This window comes from Corvus brachyrhynchos, unplaced genomic scaffold, assembly GCF_000691975.1.
Source record: "Corvus brachyrhynchos isolate BGI_N302 unplaced genomic scaffold, ASM69197v1 scaffold202, whole genome shotgun sequence".
NCBI classification, from domain to species: Eukaryota; Metazoa; Chordata; class Aves; order Passeriformes; family Corvidae; genus Corvus; species Corvus brachyrhynchos.
Window position 1 is genome coordinate 307,926 of NW_008238132.1, and position 19,016 is coordinate 326,941.

At 35.1% G+C, this 19,016-nt stretch overlaps 1 protein-coding gene across 2 annotated transcripts in view; it reads left to right on the forward strand.

The window, feature by feature from the left end:
* Positions 1-19,016, forward strand: part of DIAPH3 (diaphanous related formin 3) — a 200,974-nt gene that overhangs the window by 23,889 nt on the left and 158,069 nt on the right. For both annotated transcript variants that reach the window (XM_008633134.2, XM_017733559.1), the window contains exons 7-16: positions 286-422; positions 890-995; positions 10,342-10,452; positions 10,871-10,989; positions 11,721-11,837; positions 13,063-13,181; positions 13,304-13,368; positions 13,974-14,078; positions 16,357-16,692; positions 17,674-17,788. In XM_008633134.2, the coding sequence (XP_008631356.1) occupies positions 286-422; positions 890-995; positions 10,342-10,452; positions 10,871-10,989; positions 11,721-11,837; positions 13,063-13,181; positions 13,304-13,368; positions 13,974-14,078; positions 16,357-16,692; positions 17,674-17,788 (1,330 nt within the window). The remainder of the gene's footprint in view (positions 1-285; positions 423-889; positions 996-10,341; positions 10,453-10,870; positions 10,990-11,720; positions 11,838-13,062; positions 13,182-13,303; positions 13,369-13,973; positions 14,079-16,356; positions 16,693-17,673; positions 17,789-19,016) is intronic.

Sequence of the window (19,016 nt, forward strand, 5' to 3'; positions counted from 1 at the left end):
GGTTGGTCAGTTGTGGTTTGAAGTTCTTTCTCTCTGCCAGAAGTCTGCCACTTCCTCTCTGCAGAAATATTCCAAGAAAATAATGTGGAATTTTGATGCTGATATATGCCCTTCTTACAGAATAAGTGACCTATTTGGAACTTCTCTCTCATTTAATTTTTTTAATTAAGTATTTCACAGACTTAAATGTCATTTGAAATACTTACTTGAGGGAACCATCATTGTCATTTCTAGATATTTGATAGTCATTTGGATTCTCTCCCTTACAAATGTTCTTCTGTTTAGTATGGGTTGGAAAGAATTTTGGGAGAAGAGAGGAGCCTCTTGTTGCTGACCAAAGCAATTGATCCCAAGCAAAGTAACATGATGACGGATATAGTTAAACTCCTATCTGCAATGTGCATTGTTGGAGAGGAAAACATGTAAGTACTGGATTCAAGCAAGAAATAGTAAGGTAATTTTACAGTATCCCAAATTATAGTTATATCTGAATGAAATGATAAAATTTTCAATTTAGGTTTGAAAGTAGTATCTGTATTGTCAGTTTTCAGAATACCTTTGTGATTTTTTAATTAAAAATATAAATAAACTCATGGATATGTGGTCATATTAATGAATTTTCTTTTTGACGTGTGGATGTACTGATTAGATGGAAATAGTTGTGCAGCAATTCTTTTGCTTAATATTTATTAGCATAATTCTCTTAACCCTTGTAATCTAGTAAGTCATTCTTTGGTTACAAGAATATGTAAAGGAAACAGGTATTGCTTACAAGAAATTGTTTACAAGAAATTAAGGCAGGTGAATAATTTGGCAACATGGCTTTTCAGATAGCAAATGAACAAGTTTAAATATCTCTGCTGAGTGAAATGATTCTCTTTTCTCACAGCCTTGAAAAAATTTTGGAAGCTGTAACAGCAGCAGCAGAGGAAAGGAACGTTGATAGATTCTCTCCTATTGTAGAAGGTCTTCAGGATAACTCAGTCCAGCTGCAAGTACGTACTTTTTTTTTTTTTTTAACAAACCACTGCAACAAGTAAAAATAAAATTGTGTATTTTTCTGGACTGAACAAGTCATTACAATAAAAAGGAGTAGGGATACTGTTTCAAATTGGGGTCAAGTCTTGGAATGTTGTTTATAATTTTGTCTTTTAAAATGTGCCATGGGAAGATTCAGTCCTGGAAACACAGGGGTGTTGCAGGTTAATTTGTTGATTTCTATTCACTCAGATCTTACCTTTGCAAGTTAAAAGACAGTATAAATTTAAAATAAAGGATAAATCATATGTTTGGGTGCAAGAATATCATCTCACTTCTGGCAATATTTATTGAAACTGAAGATTAATAATAGAAGATTAATAAAAAAGCAAGCTTTTAGGCAACTGTGTTTTATAAGTAATGTATTAAATCATTGGGAGGTCTATCTCTCATGCTCAGTTTATGATATAATAAAATTGCACTCAAAGTCTGAGGAAGGAAAACTCACCTTATTTTCAATTTTCTTCAGTTGGATGTAGAGTTTACTGCAGGAAGGCACAAAGTATTACACTGCATTTGAATGATCATTATAAATCGTTGGTCTGAGAGTGTGGATGTGAACTCATTGATATTCATGTAATCTAGCTGAACTGGAAGCTGTTCATGATTATAACTCTTTGTGACTATTACAAAAATAGTAGAAGATTAATCTAAAGATTGAAAGAAATGTTTGTGTTACTCAGCTTTTATATTAAATAAAAGTTCATGTCTGACAATAGAAGTTGCTGTTTGTTTCATCTGTCTCACAGAAAAGCTAACCATAAAGGAATATTTGGAGGTGGAGAATTGTTTGTAGTTTGGTTTTGCCAGTACCAATGGAATTCTCTTGTGAAAAATTGTCCCTTCGTCGTTACCCCTTCTCTCATCTAATCGTAGACCAGTATGGGTTGGGTAAAAGACCATGTGCTTCCAACCCGGCTACCAGGTTGCTCAAGGCCTAGTCCAACTTCACCTTGAACACTTCCAGGGGTGGGACATCCACAATTTCCCTGGGCTATCCATACATTTTATGGAATTTCAAAAAATTTCTGAGATACCAAATTTTCTCTGGGATATTAAAAAAAAATTATAAAATATTTTGATTTAGAAGGGAGAAATGCTGTAGCTCACGAAAATTCTTTTCCAGTTCCAGGATGTTGTATCTAAGTCTGTAGAACGTATAAGGGTTTGAGGACTACCAGCTTGAAATTAGGAGGATGTTGTTTTGAGTGTTAGGCCTTCAGATGTGATGCTGAATTTTCAGGGCTTGTGTATATTTGCATCTGTGTAGATTTAATAAAGAAAAAATCTGTAGCTTCCTTTTCTTTATAGTTGAAAATGCATGTGAAACTCCCCTAAAAGCACCCCTTTAGTTTATTTGAAGCATCAGGCAAATTAAGTTAGTCCTTTGTACCTCTCCTTTACCCATGATGGGTACCCACTTTTTCAAGGGGTGCTCAGCTCCATTAGCAAGATACCACTGGTGAGGTAGCCAAATCAGTCAGATTTGGCTTCAGGTAACTTCAGCTGAGTTACCTGTGCAGTAGCAACTTTTTTTTTTCTGGGACTGCTCTTCAGATACTAAAAAGTTTGTTCCTACCAGTTGTGCCTTCTCTCAATTGGGCTATACGTCCATCTGGTATTTTGTTATACTCTGATATAGAAGATAGAAGCATTGTTAAAAATGAGAATTTGTGTAAATGTTACAGTTGCAATACTTCTGCTAAAATACTTCTGCTAAATATGTTCATTTAGCTTTGCTGAGAGTGTTAGCCTGAAGTTCCTGCAAATAGGTAATGTTTTGCTGTTTCATTTGCTGTATCTTGTGTAGACATGGAAACTCAAGAAAAGTTCTTTTTTGGGTTTTTTTTTTTAGTTAAACTTTCATTAGAGTATGTTCCTTCTGCTAAAAGGCTTTTTGATATTTACTTTTTCAGACTTCATAAATGCTTGCTAGATTTCTTTTTTTTAAGACCAGAAAAATCAAGGTTCCTTATGTGAATCAGCTGTAAACTTTTCTAACAATGACATTGACCTGGTGGTTAATTTGACAGTGTTTTAATGAGACAGAAGTTTACAGTTGTCAGTTACTTGGCATACTTGCCTTGATTGTCTGCTTGATGTATGTATGCTTGCTTTGTGGCAGTTCAATTTGACACTAACAACTGACCTTTTCAATTTTGGATTGACTTAACATTTCTGTTACTAGAAGACTGAATACATAAAAGGCCTCAGTAGGGCAATTTTTGTATTTGTAGTGAAGGCCATGTCTATTTTTTGCATTTGTTGAAAGCAAAAGATATTCTCCCTTTATCTTTCATAAAATCCAAAATTATGGAAAGCATACTTAACTAATTTCATGATTCAAGAGAAGATTAGTGATCTTATTCTGAGAATATAACTACAGCCTGGAGTAATATTGAGTTTCTGGTTTTGTAAAGTAAATGTAGTTTAACATCTTAAGTCTAAAATGAATACAAGGCAATCTGATACCTTGTATATTTATGATGACAACTGAAAAGTCTAATACTTTGCTTGTTCAAGTCATGGAAGCAGGAAATACAGCTTTTTGGGCACAACCCATTTTGATATGTAAGAAAGCGATGAAAACAACAACTTGTTTGTTGCCTACTTCTCATTCTTCTAGTAGAATCGAACGAGTGCTTGTGCTCTCTAATCATCGTCTTTCACCACTGCTTCTCAAGCAGGTGGTTTAACTAAGGAAGAGTGCTATTCTTCCACGCAGATCTAGTTGCAGATGCCAGCTCCTTCTAATTTTGCAGTTACGACTGAGAAGAGGTACGATGGTGAAGCAAAGGTGCAATTTTTCCTTTCCTGGTTAAGTTCCTGAAAAATGAACACTGCTTATCCCTGTGGAAATGTGCAGGTTCATGGGTATCCTAGGAGAAACATTTTTGTGACAAAGTAAAAGATCTTAGGTATTCATCAGTAGCCTTATCCTCCCAGTATTTTCAGTTGTCAGGGAATACCATTTAATCTTTCTTTTTCATTTAGTAATATGAGGATGTGAGATTGCTGTGACATTTTGGTTTGCTGAATAACTTGATGATTCTTGGTTGTTCTGTGCTAATGAGGTCCTTTCCATAACTGCTTATGTAATAGGGTCAATCAGAACAAAGCTTACCTTACCTAAATGTCAAGACTGAATGAACTAATTTCAAATTTTTGTCATCTTGTGTGATTTAAGTATTTAATACTAACTGCTAGGTACTGAATTAGTTTCACTTGGAGCATGTTTTAAATGTTTGTGATCCACTATCAGATTCTTGCTGTTGCCTTTATCATTAGTCCTTTAAAAAGTTTTTAAACTTAGAAAAAAGATTTTGTGATCCAATTTACTCAAATCTAGATGTGTAAGCAATGCCTTGCTTAGACTTGTGTTTCCTTCCTCTTGTATAAATTTTTTTCATTCTCCTTTTTGTAGACTTGTGTTTGGGACTTTCACTGTTACTTTGTATTCCTACACAAATAAATAGTTTGCTAATAGTATCCAATGAATCTTTGTCTTGTTTGTTCCGGGAACGCTAAAGTATGTTCTTGTTATGAACTGCAATTGAATTCCCACTTGATTAAATTTGATTAGAAGTACTTTGAATAGCAGTACTTCTTACTGATGAATTTCTTGCTTTTCATTGTCATATCTGGCTCTGTTGCATTTGAATAGCGCATGTGCACATGCACTGTGTTGATTTGGCAAATTAAAAGAAAATAACCTTTTTTTTGGAAACAATTACATCTGTAGATATCCTTTCATTGAAATTGCCCTGCCTATCTCAAAGATAAATCCTGATCAAGAGCAAACTAGAGTTTTTCATAGTAGTACATTTTCAATCTCTGACTGACTCTTCACTGATAGTTTAAATAATCTGCAATAAATGCTGTTTCCTTGCTTAACAGTCCATTCACATAGAGTTTTGCAGGAAAACATACTGTGTTTTAAACTTCTGATAACAATGACAAAGGTTCCAATTTATATATAATCAAACAACGTGGAGTTTGACTTATTTTGAAATGTAAATGTAACCTTGTAGTGTACTGTACTTTAGTACTGACTGTATGGTAGTGTTGTCCAGTGAAGTCTACAGTCATTGAAATGCCTCACTGATGTAACAGGAGAACAGATGTTGGTGGCAGCTGTCAATGCACTGAATTACTGGTTTCGAATGGCACACTAATTGAATCCAGAAAATGCAATTGAGTGAAAGATTTACTACCCCAGAGAGATGAATTGGAGATGGCATAACTTGTTTCAACTAAATCAGATCAAAATTAGGGGAAGTAAAAATTTTCATCTTGGCTGCTGAAGGGGAAGACAAATACAAAATGGACCCATACCAAAACAAATACAAAAAGCTTTACGAATAAAGCCCATACTTAGAAAATAAGACAATATATTCTGTAAGGTTTAATTGCACTAAATTTAACTGGTTTGGTTGCCTGCGTTTTCTACCACTTGTTGCATCCAAATTCTTCTGTTGTGACATTGTAACGTGCAGTTTGTAGGCCTAAAGAATACACCTGGTATTCAAAACCAAGGTTTTAATTTTACTCTAAGTGAAGTCTTAGTGGTCTAATAAAATTGCTCTTGGTAGTGCTAGCTCCTCTCCACTCCCATTCCATGCCTATTCCTTTCTATGCTGCATTTTATTTATGGTCATATTCTATCCACTAGTTACAGAAATGTACGTAATGGTAAACTTTATGCCAGAGACTTGTACAAGGCTAAGAAAGATGTACAGCTAGTGGGGTGATAGTGATTCTGTTACTAGACAAATCTTGCTGCAACTGAATAAGGCAAAGCTGAGCTCCAGACAGGCAAGCCAAGTCTCGATAAAGCCTGAAAGGTCTGGAACCATCTGGTATTAGCTTCATACAAAACTTGTAGCCTGTTAATAGAAAAAATAAGTGGGATGCAAGGCCACGTGTCCTGAACAAGATTGTACAGGACTACAGACAAATATTCAATATGAGGAGCTTTTTCTGTGTCCAAAAGTACTTGGTTGTGCAGCAGTACCTCTTTTCTCTGTTGGGTGCTGTTGAGACAATTCCTGGAAGATTTTATTCAGTCTACTTTTGGGAAGTGGACAGGGCACCTTAGGTGGTTTCAAAATTTTTGTTATTGTTGTGTCAGTGTTTAGATTTAAGATAATTATATTATTTGTATTTATCTTTTGGTAGTTGTAGTTTCCTTTTCTGGGGTTAACACCCTTCCTTGTAACCTAGTGTAGAGTGATGCTTTGGCAGTCACATATTAGAGTAACTCTTAGGAAGAAGTACTTGAGCAGAAACAAGCTTCAAGAGTAATACAGAGGTTTCGTTTGAATTTGAAGAAAATAATTGGTAAGTTAACAAAGTCCTATTTTCCCTTAAGTTTCTAAAATACTGTAGACATACATACAGAAGTAAATTGTATAAAATGAAGGAAATAACACATTTCAGGGAGGAGAAGTATCCTAAGAATTGTTCTGACAGGCACTACAAAGATGAAGAATCCACTGTGACAGTTAAAGGCTCAACTTGTTATCAATTTAGCAGTTTTATAAGAAGAGAAGAATAACCAAGGGTTGTTTCTTATTTATAACTTTTAAGAAGCCTGAAATTGGAAAGATCTTTTTCAAGGAAACATACTTTATTTAAGGCAATGTAATGGTATTGTTAGCTATATTCCTACTTAACTGAGTTCTTTTAAAACCAAGTGCTACTAATGTAATGCCAATACTTTTCTGAAAGAAGCACCATAGGTATATTCGTCTTTGATACATGAGGTTATTTATTTTTACTCATCAGGTGATGATCTAATTGCGCTCACTGTAAAGAATATGGAGGAAGGACTGGAACAGGCTTTCATTGCCTTGCCGTGTCTGTTAAACACTTTCTTAAAGAAGAATACAAAGGCAGACTTACACTGAGACAGGGGGAAGCTGTAAGAAACACTTAACAGACTTTAATACAACCACATAATTTTTGAGCCATAAAAACTTTTTAAAAACAAATTTAATATTATTTAATACTGGTAGAACTTTTGATTTAATCTACTTAGTATGCTGTGTTCTACATTTTTCTAAATTGTTTTGACATTTTGCAAACTGGTTTAAATTTTTGAAGTCCAGACTTAGGCTGGAGCGTTCTTGCCTGCTCCTTGGGCCTTGCAAACACCTTTTATTGATTCTTGAAATAGGACTTTGCTTTATAAAGTCATTTATATATACTGCCCATTGATTCGTGTTACATTTTTTATATTACTCATTTTGTTCTCAACTATACAAAATACATTTGTACTGTAGAAAAAGTCAAGCTTGCTGATCTGTAGTTGTCCAGATCTTCCAGAAAATGGCCTTTTAATTGTCAATATAATTTCTGCCATCTTCATTTTCTTCAGTGTCAAGATACATTTCAGTATAAACTTGGATGTAATAGCAAGTAAAGTTATTTTGTCCTCAATTTTTTAAAAAACTTTGAATGTTTGAAGAATCAATGTTCTTTTGTTACTTCTCATGTTAGCTTGGTTCTCTGAGTTCTTCTCCCACCCTTGAGCTGTTTCATCTCTGTTCTACTTTGTGATCTCCTTTCACACACCAGTAGAACACTTGACAAAGTGTTGCTGTTTGTGTTGCTTTGTTTTCTTTGGGCACTCCTTTCCACCATGGTCTTTAACTGACCCTACAGATTCTGTTGTTGTGTTCCCTCTTTTGTTACCTTTGAGGAGTTAGATCTGTTAATCATAGATGCTTTTTGCAAATAGTCTATCAAAGTTGTTATCTCGCTCTCTGTTTCTGTTAATACGTTTTCACATTTGATCAGTTAGTTTTGATTCCCCCTCCACTTGTGTTGTTTTATTTTGTTTAGATGATGTAACTTGATCATTGTCTGGAGTAAGTTACAGAAGTCTATCTTAACACTTACGCAGTTGATTTAAATAATCACTTTGAATCCTGTATGCAGTTTCGGGCACCACAATACAAGAAGGACATCAGACTGTTAGAGTGTGTCCAAAGGGGGGCAACGAGGATGGTGAAGTCCCTTTAGAGGAAGCCATATGAGGAGCAACTGAGGTCACTTGGTCTGTTCAGCCTGGAGAAGAGGAGACTGACAGGAAACCTCATTGCAGTTACAGCTTCCTCGTGAGGGGAAGAGGAGGGGCAGACACTCTTCTCTGTGGTGACCAGTGATGGGACCCGAGGCAATGGCCTGAAGCTGTGTCAGGGGATATTTAAGTTAGATATTAGGACTGGGTATCAATTTTTCACTCAGAGGGTGGTTGGGCACTGGAGCGGCTCCCCAGGGAAGTGGTCACAGCACCAAGCCTGTCTGAGTTCAAGAAGTATTTGGACAATGCTCTCAGGCACAAGGTGGGATTTTTGGGACTTCCCTGTGCAGGGCTGGGAGTTGGACTTGATGATCCTTTTGAATCCCTTCCCACTAAGGACATTCTATGATTTTATGAATTTAATTTACTGTGCTTTTCCTTATTTATGTCAATAAAAAATGATAGTTTTCTATTTTATTCTTATGCAAATCTAGATATTTGCATGTACTGAATTTCATAGAAGTTCTGAGGGAATAGAAATTAATTTCAGCTCTTCCTTCAAGTAAGAAAAAGGAGCAAAGCTTGTTCCTTCCTTCTATTACTGTTTTAAAGTTATTGCTGATGCAAGGTATGTAGTATGACAGAGTAATATAAGAATAGATGCCGTTGTGGCAGCTTTTATCCAGGACAGGTGTTGGATGGATTAGTACAGTGGTTCCAACCATAGCGTCCTCCCTTGAGCATTCTTGTCCTTTCAGACATCCCCAGAAGCTGAAAAGATGGTCCCGACTCCTAGCGCAGAGTTGGGGACCCTTGAGGTTCTCTTTTCAAGTGACTCCAAATACATAATTTATGGGATTGGCTGGAGAATGCCTCATGCTTAATTGGATCATTGTAACGTTTCGTCCCTAACAACCTTCGTGAGCTCACAGTCTGATTGACTTGATTTTCTTGGCAGGTTCACAGGTCTCACATTAACAGATTGTTTACATTTATTACACCTCTGTTCTTAAAACAAAGCTGTTCTCTTCTAGAGTGTTAGCTACTAAGTTCATCTACATAGACTAACACTGTAGTCAAACAGGTCTAAATTATGCTAATTGTCATTCACCTCCATAACAGTTCAGCTGAAATAATATCTAAAGCTCCTTTCATGCTTACATTCTTCACAGTAGGATAAAGGTAGGATAATGGTTGTGGTCTGTGCTGTCTTTTAATCTTAGCATGTTCCTTCTGGAAGCCTAATGAGTGCTGTTGTTTCTCACAGTCTGTATCAAAGTAGCTTGTACATCTAGTTGTTCTTGTGACCATATGTAAATTCAGTAGTTGGAATTATACTTACTTAGAAGATGACTGGGATAGCATCTTTCCAGTATCGCCTTTTGCCTATGGCATAATGTATCATCATTTTTTAGACTATAAAAGGCTTTACAGCAAAGTATTTGAACCAGATTGCTTTAATTGTTTACATAGTATTTATGTTCTAAATACAACTGTAATTGTCTGTTGCTTTTAAAAAGCCTGTAAAATGCTGGAATTAATTGAATAACGTATTTCTTGTACATTGAAACAAGACATGCAAACAATAAAGAGGGTAAAAAAAGGAAATAATGGCTGTTTGCATCCTTATTAGAGATAAACAGTAAGTTGCCAACATTCTAAAGGCTCATGAATCTGGACAGTGAATTCCTGCTCCTGGCTATGGGTTTTCAAGATGAGTCTTTTGATTTTTTAGAAGAGGATCTACTCACTAGTTGGCCTGTTACTTTCTTTTGAGCTGGAGGAGTCATTCCCATGAAGTATTCTATAATGCTCAGTATGTTTAAAGAGTGACTATTTCAAAAAGAAGTGGAACAAAACCCATTCTGTTCTTCAGACTCAGTTTAATTTAATCAGCATTTTAAAAAAAATATGTTTCACTGTACACAGACATTATTATGTCACTAACTTCTTATATATATGTATAGATTTTTTTTAATGTTGATAATTATGTTTTATCTGCTACAGTTCATTGGCTAAAGGAACTTGCTATTTGTATAAAATGAAAAAATTCAAGAGAGTGAGAAAATATTTAATTTTTATGAAAATTTGTGAGCTAGGGTGATATTTATAGCTCATGTGGATGATCAGGAATTTAAGTAGCTTAGTTACAAGATTACAGTAGTTTTATAATTAGAAATGATGTAGTGTCTAATTACTAGTTTGTTGTATCTTTTTGATTGTGATGCATATTGAAATCTAAGAAATAAAATAGTTTATTATTTACTCTGTTACAGGTAGCTTGCATGCAGCTCATCAATGCTCTTGTTACATCTCCTGATGACTTGGATTTTAGGCTTCACATCAGAAATGAATTTATGCGCAGTGGATTGAAAGAGATATTGCCAGTAAGCATCTCGTCATCTCTCTTTGCATTACTATTTAAATTTTTTAATTATTTGAGCTTGAGGGGGGAATGGGAGAGAACAAGTTCTAATAAATTATTCTCAAAGGCATTTTATTAAGTTTGGGAGAGACCAGTCAGATACGAGAATCAGCCTTAAAATAAAAATGAAAATGTGAAATGTGCTTTCTGAACTTTATTCTGATTCCTCAGCATTTTATGACTTTGCTTAAGAACATGTGACAGATTGTTAAGCCAGCTTGAAGTCGTGTTTACCTTTTCATTTTTTAACTTAACTCATGTGCTCTTGTAATTTTAAACTTTTAACTAACATAGACTTACGGAATTTATTAAAAAGATAAGGTTTATTTCCATATGGAAATGCTAATTTTGCAAGCCTTTCTACTGTTTCTTCTTTGCAGCAACTACAATGTATAAAGAATGAAGCACTAGATATTCAGCTGAAAGTGTTCAATGAGCATAAAGAAGAAGACATGATTGAATTCTCTCATCGTTTAGAAGATATTAGATCTGAACTAGAATATCCTTTTGAAGGCCAATATGATCTTTGCTTGTATCAGAAGTAGTGTGGCCGGCAGGAGCAGGACGCCGATCGTTCCCCTGTACTGGGCACTGGCGAGGCTGCACTTGAATTCCGTGCTCAGTTTTGGGCCTCTCGCCCACAAGAAAGATACGGAGGGGCTGGAGTGTGTCCAGAGAAAGGTCTGGAGCACAAGTCCTATGAGGAGCAGCTGAGAGAGCTGGGGTTATTTATTCTGGAGAAGGATGCTCAGGGGGGCCTTGTTACTCTCAGTGACTGCCTGAAAGGAGGTTATAGTGAGGTAGGGATCAGTCACTTCTCCTAAGTAACAAGTGACTGAATGAGAGGAAAGGGCCTCAAGGTGCGCTGTGCAAGGTTTAGATTGGATAATAGGAGAAATTTCTTAGAGAGAGTGTTGTCAAGCCCTGGAACAGGCTGCCCCGGGAAGTGGTGCAGTCCCCATCCCTGGAGATAGTTAAAAGATGTATAGATGTGGCATGTAGTGGCATGGCTGAATGGTGGACTTGGTAGTGCATGGCTAATAGTTGGACTTGATCATTTTGAAGGTCTATTCCAACATAAACGTTTCCATAATATCAGCGGGACAAATATGAACAAAATAAAGCATATAATGGATATTTTTCTGCTGCAGTTTCTGTTTAAAGAAGTTATCAGTCAACATTCGACTGAGATATTTTGTTCTTTGTTATTATTCTCCTTAACACTTTTACTGAAGTAAATGATGTTTACAACATGGTGTGGAATACAGTTAAGGACACTAGTGCTGAAGGATATTTTCTTTCTATTCTTCAACATCTTTTGCTGATAAGAAATGATTATTTTATCCGGTATGTTTATTGCTGTGTTAAATGTTAATTATGGATTTTTTTTTTATTATTCAGTCATTAATAGAATATTTCTTCCATAAATTTAATGATAGGTTTTAGTCTTTCTGTGTGGATTGTAGTTTGTGAGCTCATGTTTGAAAGTATCAACTTTGAATCAGTAATGCCATCTATATGTTTTTATCTCTTCTGCTTAGTGTATGATTGTATTTTATAAATATAGAAAACTGTTCTTTTTAGGATCTGAGCCTCATTGATTGCAAGTATAAGTTGATCAGGAGAGACGTCTTAATCAGTTATAAATCATGGTAGTAGCATTATAAGTTTGTGGTGTATTTGAGTAAAAGGGCAAAACCAAGTGTGCAAAGAAGTCCACTTTATATAGAAATCTGAACTTGTGCTTAATTTAGAGTAACTTTTGGGTTGGAATTGAGTACTTTCAGTATACGTTATAGGATAGTGTAGACATATTTGTGTCTCCTGGAAAGTTCATCAGATAAATTACAGGGAAACAGTTAATAAAACTTTAGGTGTTTGAGGCTGACAAACACTTTCCTTCCAAAAAGGAATCTGCTTGAGTTGTCTTTGAGGAAACACTGGAGGAATGAGGTATGAACTGAACAGGGGCCATCTGTTTTCTGCACAATGTTCTGCATAACCTTGCTTTTCAGGCAAGGTCTAGCACAGATGTACGTTTAAAGGTTAAGGGTGCTTGCCTGCTTTGGGTACATCTGTGCTAGACCTCTTCCACCTGAAAAGGTTTGAATTCACAGCTTGCATGTTCTGGGCAAGTGACGCAGCTGTCATACCCCCTGGCATTTTAGACCAAGGTGTTCTTCATTCCACATACTGAAGCAGGGCTGCAATGCAGTCATACTTTAAAAAGTCACAAAACTAGTGCAATCAAGCTGAAGGAAGACCCTTCTCTTTACTGAGAGGAAGCAGGAGGTGGTCTTCCCTCCCTGTATTTCCATAGGGGGAGAGATGTAGATTTTATAATATAGAATTAATTATCTTTAGGTCCACTGTTTTTTCAGGCTTTTTGTAAACTGTTTTTGTGTAATAAACTGCCAGACGTGATTTTCCTTTGAGACTCTAGGGGTTTGCACCTACCTTTCTATGGAAACAAATCTGCCCAAAGCTTTTGATGGTACTTTGTTCATAGACAAAATTTTAAGTATAGGTTGATAAATAAATATGCCATAAAATAGCTCATCTCTGTCTTTAGTCCACAGTATTTCAAATTAATTGAAGAGTGTGTGTCACAGATAGTGTTACATCGAAGTGGAACAGACCCAGATTTCACATATCGTAAGAGATTAGATATCAATTTCAGCCACTTACTAGGTAAGTACTCTGTTTGGAAATGATTACAGCATCATAATTCCTTATATGAAACTGTATATGTAATTAAGAAGAATCTTGTGTTCCCTGCATATGTATAAGTGTGTTTGTTGATTTTTTTCAAGACATTTGTGTAGATAAAGCAAGATTAGAAGAATGTGAAGAGAGGGCTTCTGAACTTTCCAGAAAAGTAAGTAATTTTTGCATCATCTGATCATAAGATGGACGCAGGATTACTTAATAGATTAATGAATGGTGTAACTGGATAGTTTTTAACTTCAACTCACAATTAGTTCTGTGTTAAAATGGCAATTTGGGTGTTCCTTGTGGACTAGGAAGCCAAGTGGTGTAAAGTAGTTAACCTTAACTGAGAATCTTTCTACTATTTAAGTTTTAAGTATTTTCTACTATTTAAGTAGAACTCTGCCTAAAACCAACTGAATACTTTATTTCAACAGTTATCAGTTTCCCTAATGAGATGAACAGTGGGAGAATAAAAATTGACTCCTTCATATCTACAGACTGTATTACTGTACATCCATGGCTTTTAAGCTACTCTGTGTAATGCTAACTTAATATACATTACTACTTTATGCCATTTCCTATCATAAAGACCTGTAGTGGTGATGCAGATGGTTCTTCCACCCAGCAGACACATGAAAGTTAGACTAGCAGACATGTCCTTAGTATTGTTGTCATATGAGTTTTAACAAGCACAAAAGGAAAAGTTGGAATTTAAAGAAACTATGCAGAACTGACTGGTACCAACAATTTTCTTTTTTTCTTTTTTCTTAGTTTGAAAAAGATTTTGTAGCTCATCAGGAGACCCAGGCCCTACTGCGAAAAAAAGAGGAGAGAATCAATGAACTTGAAACAGAATTACAAGCTTTTAAATCACAGGTAAAAGACAGTATAAATGAATGTATGTAATAATGTTTTTGAAAGGAACTTCCTTTTGCATCTTCTTTGGATTCTGATAGTACAGTTGAGGGTTTTTTAAAGAATCTTTGTTATCGATTATTATTGAATGTTAGATTCCTTTATTTCTGTTTTATACAAATAATTGTAATGTGACATTAATTAGCTGTAAGTTCCCAGATGATCCTTTTATGCCTGAGCTCTGTTAATTAAACTAGTTTCTTAGGTTTCATTGGGGTTTTGCTTTCAGAGTCATACATTTCCAAAGTAATTAACCACATAGGGTAATAAGTCTTATGCTTTTAGATTAGCATTCATCATTGTGATCTTTATCCCTCCACAAGAAATTGCTCATTATGCAGTTTGCTATACTGAGGCATTACCATGGATATCCAGCAGTGAAAGAAATAACCTGTGGCTGGATAAGAACATTTCTTGATAATTTTTCAATTTTCAAGCATAAATAGATGTTTTAAAACACGATGGAGAGGAATAGTGCAGATTTTTTGAGGGTAATATTTCAGTTAACTTGTAACTACTTCAGCTTTTAAATCTATGCAAGGAGACTGTGTGACCAAGTGATTTTTCTTGTGTCTTATTTCCTGGAATAAGAAGCACAGTCTAAAAATGGTAAATGGTTAAAGAAAGACAGCATCAGAAAGACATGCTTATAGGGGTTTATTTTAATACTTCTGAGGGATTATTTTTATATTTATTGGCTTCTTTAATTTTCTTAGTGAGGAAAATTAATTTAGCTCTGCTTTGGTCTATTTAGAAATGTCACTCTAATTCATGTTTCTGGTCAAAATTAATTGTTAATGTCAAAGTCAAACATTAAACAAAAGCAATTACAGAAATTGTTGCATTCTAAAAAACCAAATATAGTAAGAGCGGCATATCATTCATTAGGAAAGTATTTTTGTGTGTGTGTCTTGAAAACATAGTAAAATACTTTTTGTAAGTGAAATCTGTTTCTTCCCATTTTACTTTTTCTGTTATTTACTGCATTAAGTATAACTTTTTTTACATGCAGACAGAGAACATAAAATAGGATTCTGCTCACTAATTTTCATACCGTGAATTATCCCACTGTTGTTAAAGGGATACATTAAAAGTTTTGTAAATGTCAGGTAATTGATTACTGCGATTTGGTACTTTTAAATCTGTCTAAAGAGGAAACTTTGGTTCCCATATGGCATCAGTTGCTACTTAGCATGTTGACTTCTACCTCTAATGACTGTTTTTCCCCTGGTCTCATTCCTTTACTCCCTTCTTGCATTTGGTATGTGTTGATGTATTTCTTTCATTTCTGGAGCCTAATTGTTCAGTGTCTACTTGTCAGTGTAAACAATGCTTATGTTCACAAATTCAAAACATTATCAAGCTGTCGTGCATGCATTTATCTGTATTTATTAATATTCAGCTATTTCCTTTTAGAAATTTTAAATCTTTTGCTTATTGTATTTCCCTTTATTTTCTAAAAACAAATGGGACTGTTTCAGCTCATAGTTAGTTGAAAAGGTAATTAGTGCTAGCACCAGTAGATAAATATTTCTTATTTATTGTTTTGTTGTTTTTGTCAGATACATTCTTATTTTTGTTTGCAGGCATATGATAGAAGTTCTTCAAATAGTAGAAGTAATTTTATTAGACTTGCTGAAGTGCTAATCCTATTTTGATACATTATAGATGTCATTTCTGTATGGAATAAGGAGCTGGTGCGTAAGGAAGCTTTATTTTTTGGAAGGACATTTTTTCATTATTGCTTCATGTTTTCAATTCTGTAGAATAAGAATGCTCCTATATTGGAAGATAGCTGTTTTTCAGCAGAATTATTTATCTCCTCAGATTCTGCTGTTATGTACTTGGAAAGTTTCTCTGTAACCTGTAGGATAAGAACAAGAGAGACTAGGATGTTACTTTTTTTTTTAATTTCAGCTAAACCGTGATAGTCTAGATAAGATCTCATCAAGATACCTATCATATCCTTCTTAGCTCATGATCAGTGAAATATGACAAGTGGGAAACACCATTTCAGTTTGTCATTTTTGGTGTGCACCCCCCAGGTCTGAATGTCCACTTCAAATATTGACACTTCCAATCGTGAAATCAAAAGCACATTGGGCTCATTATCATTCTTATTTGACTGTTCTATACAAGACATTTCAACTGGTTTTCTGGATTTAATCTATAAACTATGATTGTTATAGCATTTTGTTGATAAAACTGTGAAACTGAGTAAGAATATTTTCCTTATCAGTATGGCTCTGTGCCACCTGGTCTTCTGCCGTCAACTCGAGGAGATGCGTCTGTTGTTCCACTGGAAGGTGCAGGACCACATCAATTCCCACCCCCTCCTCCTCCACCGCTGCCTTCTAATGGAGCAATTCCACCACCACCACTTCCTCCTCCTCCTCCACCACTTCTGAGTGGCTTGGGAACTCCTCTGGGTTTTGGTGGTGCTCCTCCACCACCGCCTCTACCAGGCCTGCCTGGAATACAGTGGTCTCCGCCTTCACGTGCTTTGCCATTTGGAATGAAGCCTAAAAAAGAGTTCAAACCTGAGGTTACCATGAAAAGACTCAACTGGTCTAAGGTAGTGTTGATTAATGACAAATACTTGATGTAAAATCTGACATTGAACTTGGGGAAAATAGATTGTCAGAAGTAAGACTAGATAAGCAATTGATACATTAGTTAAAATTATGTAAGATATGAATACCTGTCTTTAGTTTTTCATTGTTTTGTGAAAACTGTGTTTCATTGACCCATGAATCATCTGGGCAAGTATCTGTTGACTTTATGTGATGCCTGGAAAAGTCAATTCTGGTCTAGAATAAAACAACCTTGACAGCAGCATGCTTCTTATGCTTTCTGGGACTTGTTATGCCTTGTTTTTTTTCAGACACTTTATGTTGGATCAGTCACTGCACTCTACTTATAGCTATACAGTTTCCAAACAAGTGTATTGCATCTATCTAGCCTGGGCTGGAAAGAAGAAGTGCAGGTCTTTCCATTTGTCCATAGTATAAATGTACTGACATAAATTTAATGGCCGGCAAAATACAGACTCAGTTTGGAGTTTGGTTGGTTTTGGTGTTGGTTTTTTTTCCTTCTCCATTGTGACAAGATCAAGTATACCAGTCTACTGAGTTTGGAAACTATAACTATTTAGATCAAAATAAGTCAGTAAAGAGATTTTCACAATTAATGAAGTAATCAAAGCTACATTCTGAAAAGTAAGGTACTTCGCATCTAGTTAAACCAGCTGTGTTTAGAGATTATTTGAAGTTTGCCCAAGTTTTAAATCTAGAACAAAGCTAATTTGCTCTGTTTAGACCTTGGATAAGAGTGTGTTTTCTGCATTGTTAGAATCTGTTTGTCTGATCTCACTTATTTGAAGGGTTATTATTTTCAATGAGAAATATATTAACAACTCTAAAGATGAGTTGTGTACTGAAAGTTCACATGTTTTACAGAGCTCTTAAATATTTAATGTGCTTTAGACTCTGCAGAGCACAGTTTCTTCATAGTATCAAAATAATTAATAAAATTTTGTTTTGTCTCTTGCTCGTAGATCAGGCCTCAGGAGATGACAGAATCCTGTTTTTGGGTTAAGGCACAAGAGGACAAGTATGAGAATGCTGACATGCTTTGCAAATTGGAAGTTACGTTTTGTTGTCAAAAAAGGGGTAAGTAGTTGATGGATTTGATTTTCAGCTTTTGGACACCTATAAAATTCTTGGGACTTAAATAAATATATGAAAAAGTGCTCTGAACATAACATCAATATTCTTGTTTCTAAGTGAGATGTATGAAGAAAAAGGTCTGAAAATCCTACACTGCTTAAAGCAGTAATATTGAGCTATTTTACGTAAGCATGACAAAAACTGTGTGACCTGTAGGAAAACCTCCCAGAAAAAGACCCAAGAAATTCTTCTGGAGAATACAGATATCATTTATCACATTTGAAAAAAAAAATTATAAAATTTTATCAGAATACCTTCATAAATTACTGAAACCTAATCTGGAGCCCAGAAGATGATGTGTTTACCCTCAGAACTGATATGATAATTGATGTGTGTTGGATCCATGAAGGACGACGGTCTTTCAGTGATTTTTTTTTTTTTGTTACTTCCTGATAAACCTGTAGAAACATTAATCTCCTTTGATATTTTCTTAGCTTTTTGAGCTTTTAAAGCACTGTGAAGGAACAAAATATTTGAAAGTATTCCTGGCTTTAAAACTTTAGTCCCTTCCTTGGAAGTAAGTAGTTTTAGTAGTAGGTTAGGTTCTTCTGTCCCGTATATAAAATGCCTGTTACTTCTTCACACATCTTTTTTCTCCCTTCTTTTTTCATATCAGAGATGTAGTACTTTAGAGCAGCCAAAGGGCTGTAGTGTTTAATTTCTTTGCAAATTGAACAGGGGTTATTGTATTTTTACTTTGTTTTAAAACTTTTATTTTGATATTTTTGTTAATAGAGTGGCATGGCATTCTCAGATTTCTCCTTCTTTTTGGGTATGCTTTGGTGTGTGTTATCCAATTTTTTTTTTACCATAAGCAAGAACTTTATTCCACTCTTGTCAAAGCATGATTTTTATGCCTTAGCAGTGTTTCTACTGATTTAAGTGTTATAGCTTATTGCTGCAGATACTTAATAATAGTAAGAGTGTTGTACAAAGATAAAAAGGCAAGAACGCCTCACAGACCATAGACATGTTTGCTTGAATCTATTAAAATAAGTCTAGAAGCTAATTATGGTGCCTTTATAATGTTAGGAGAATTCCCAAGAATGTTCCTTGAATAATAGTTTGGAAGTTTTAAAAGCCACTGGAGGAAATAATTTCCTATGTGTAATTAAACAGTAAAATTTGGGAGACAAGATGATGTTCAGACCAAACATGTTAATGGCTCAGA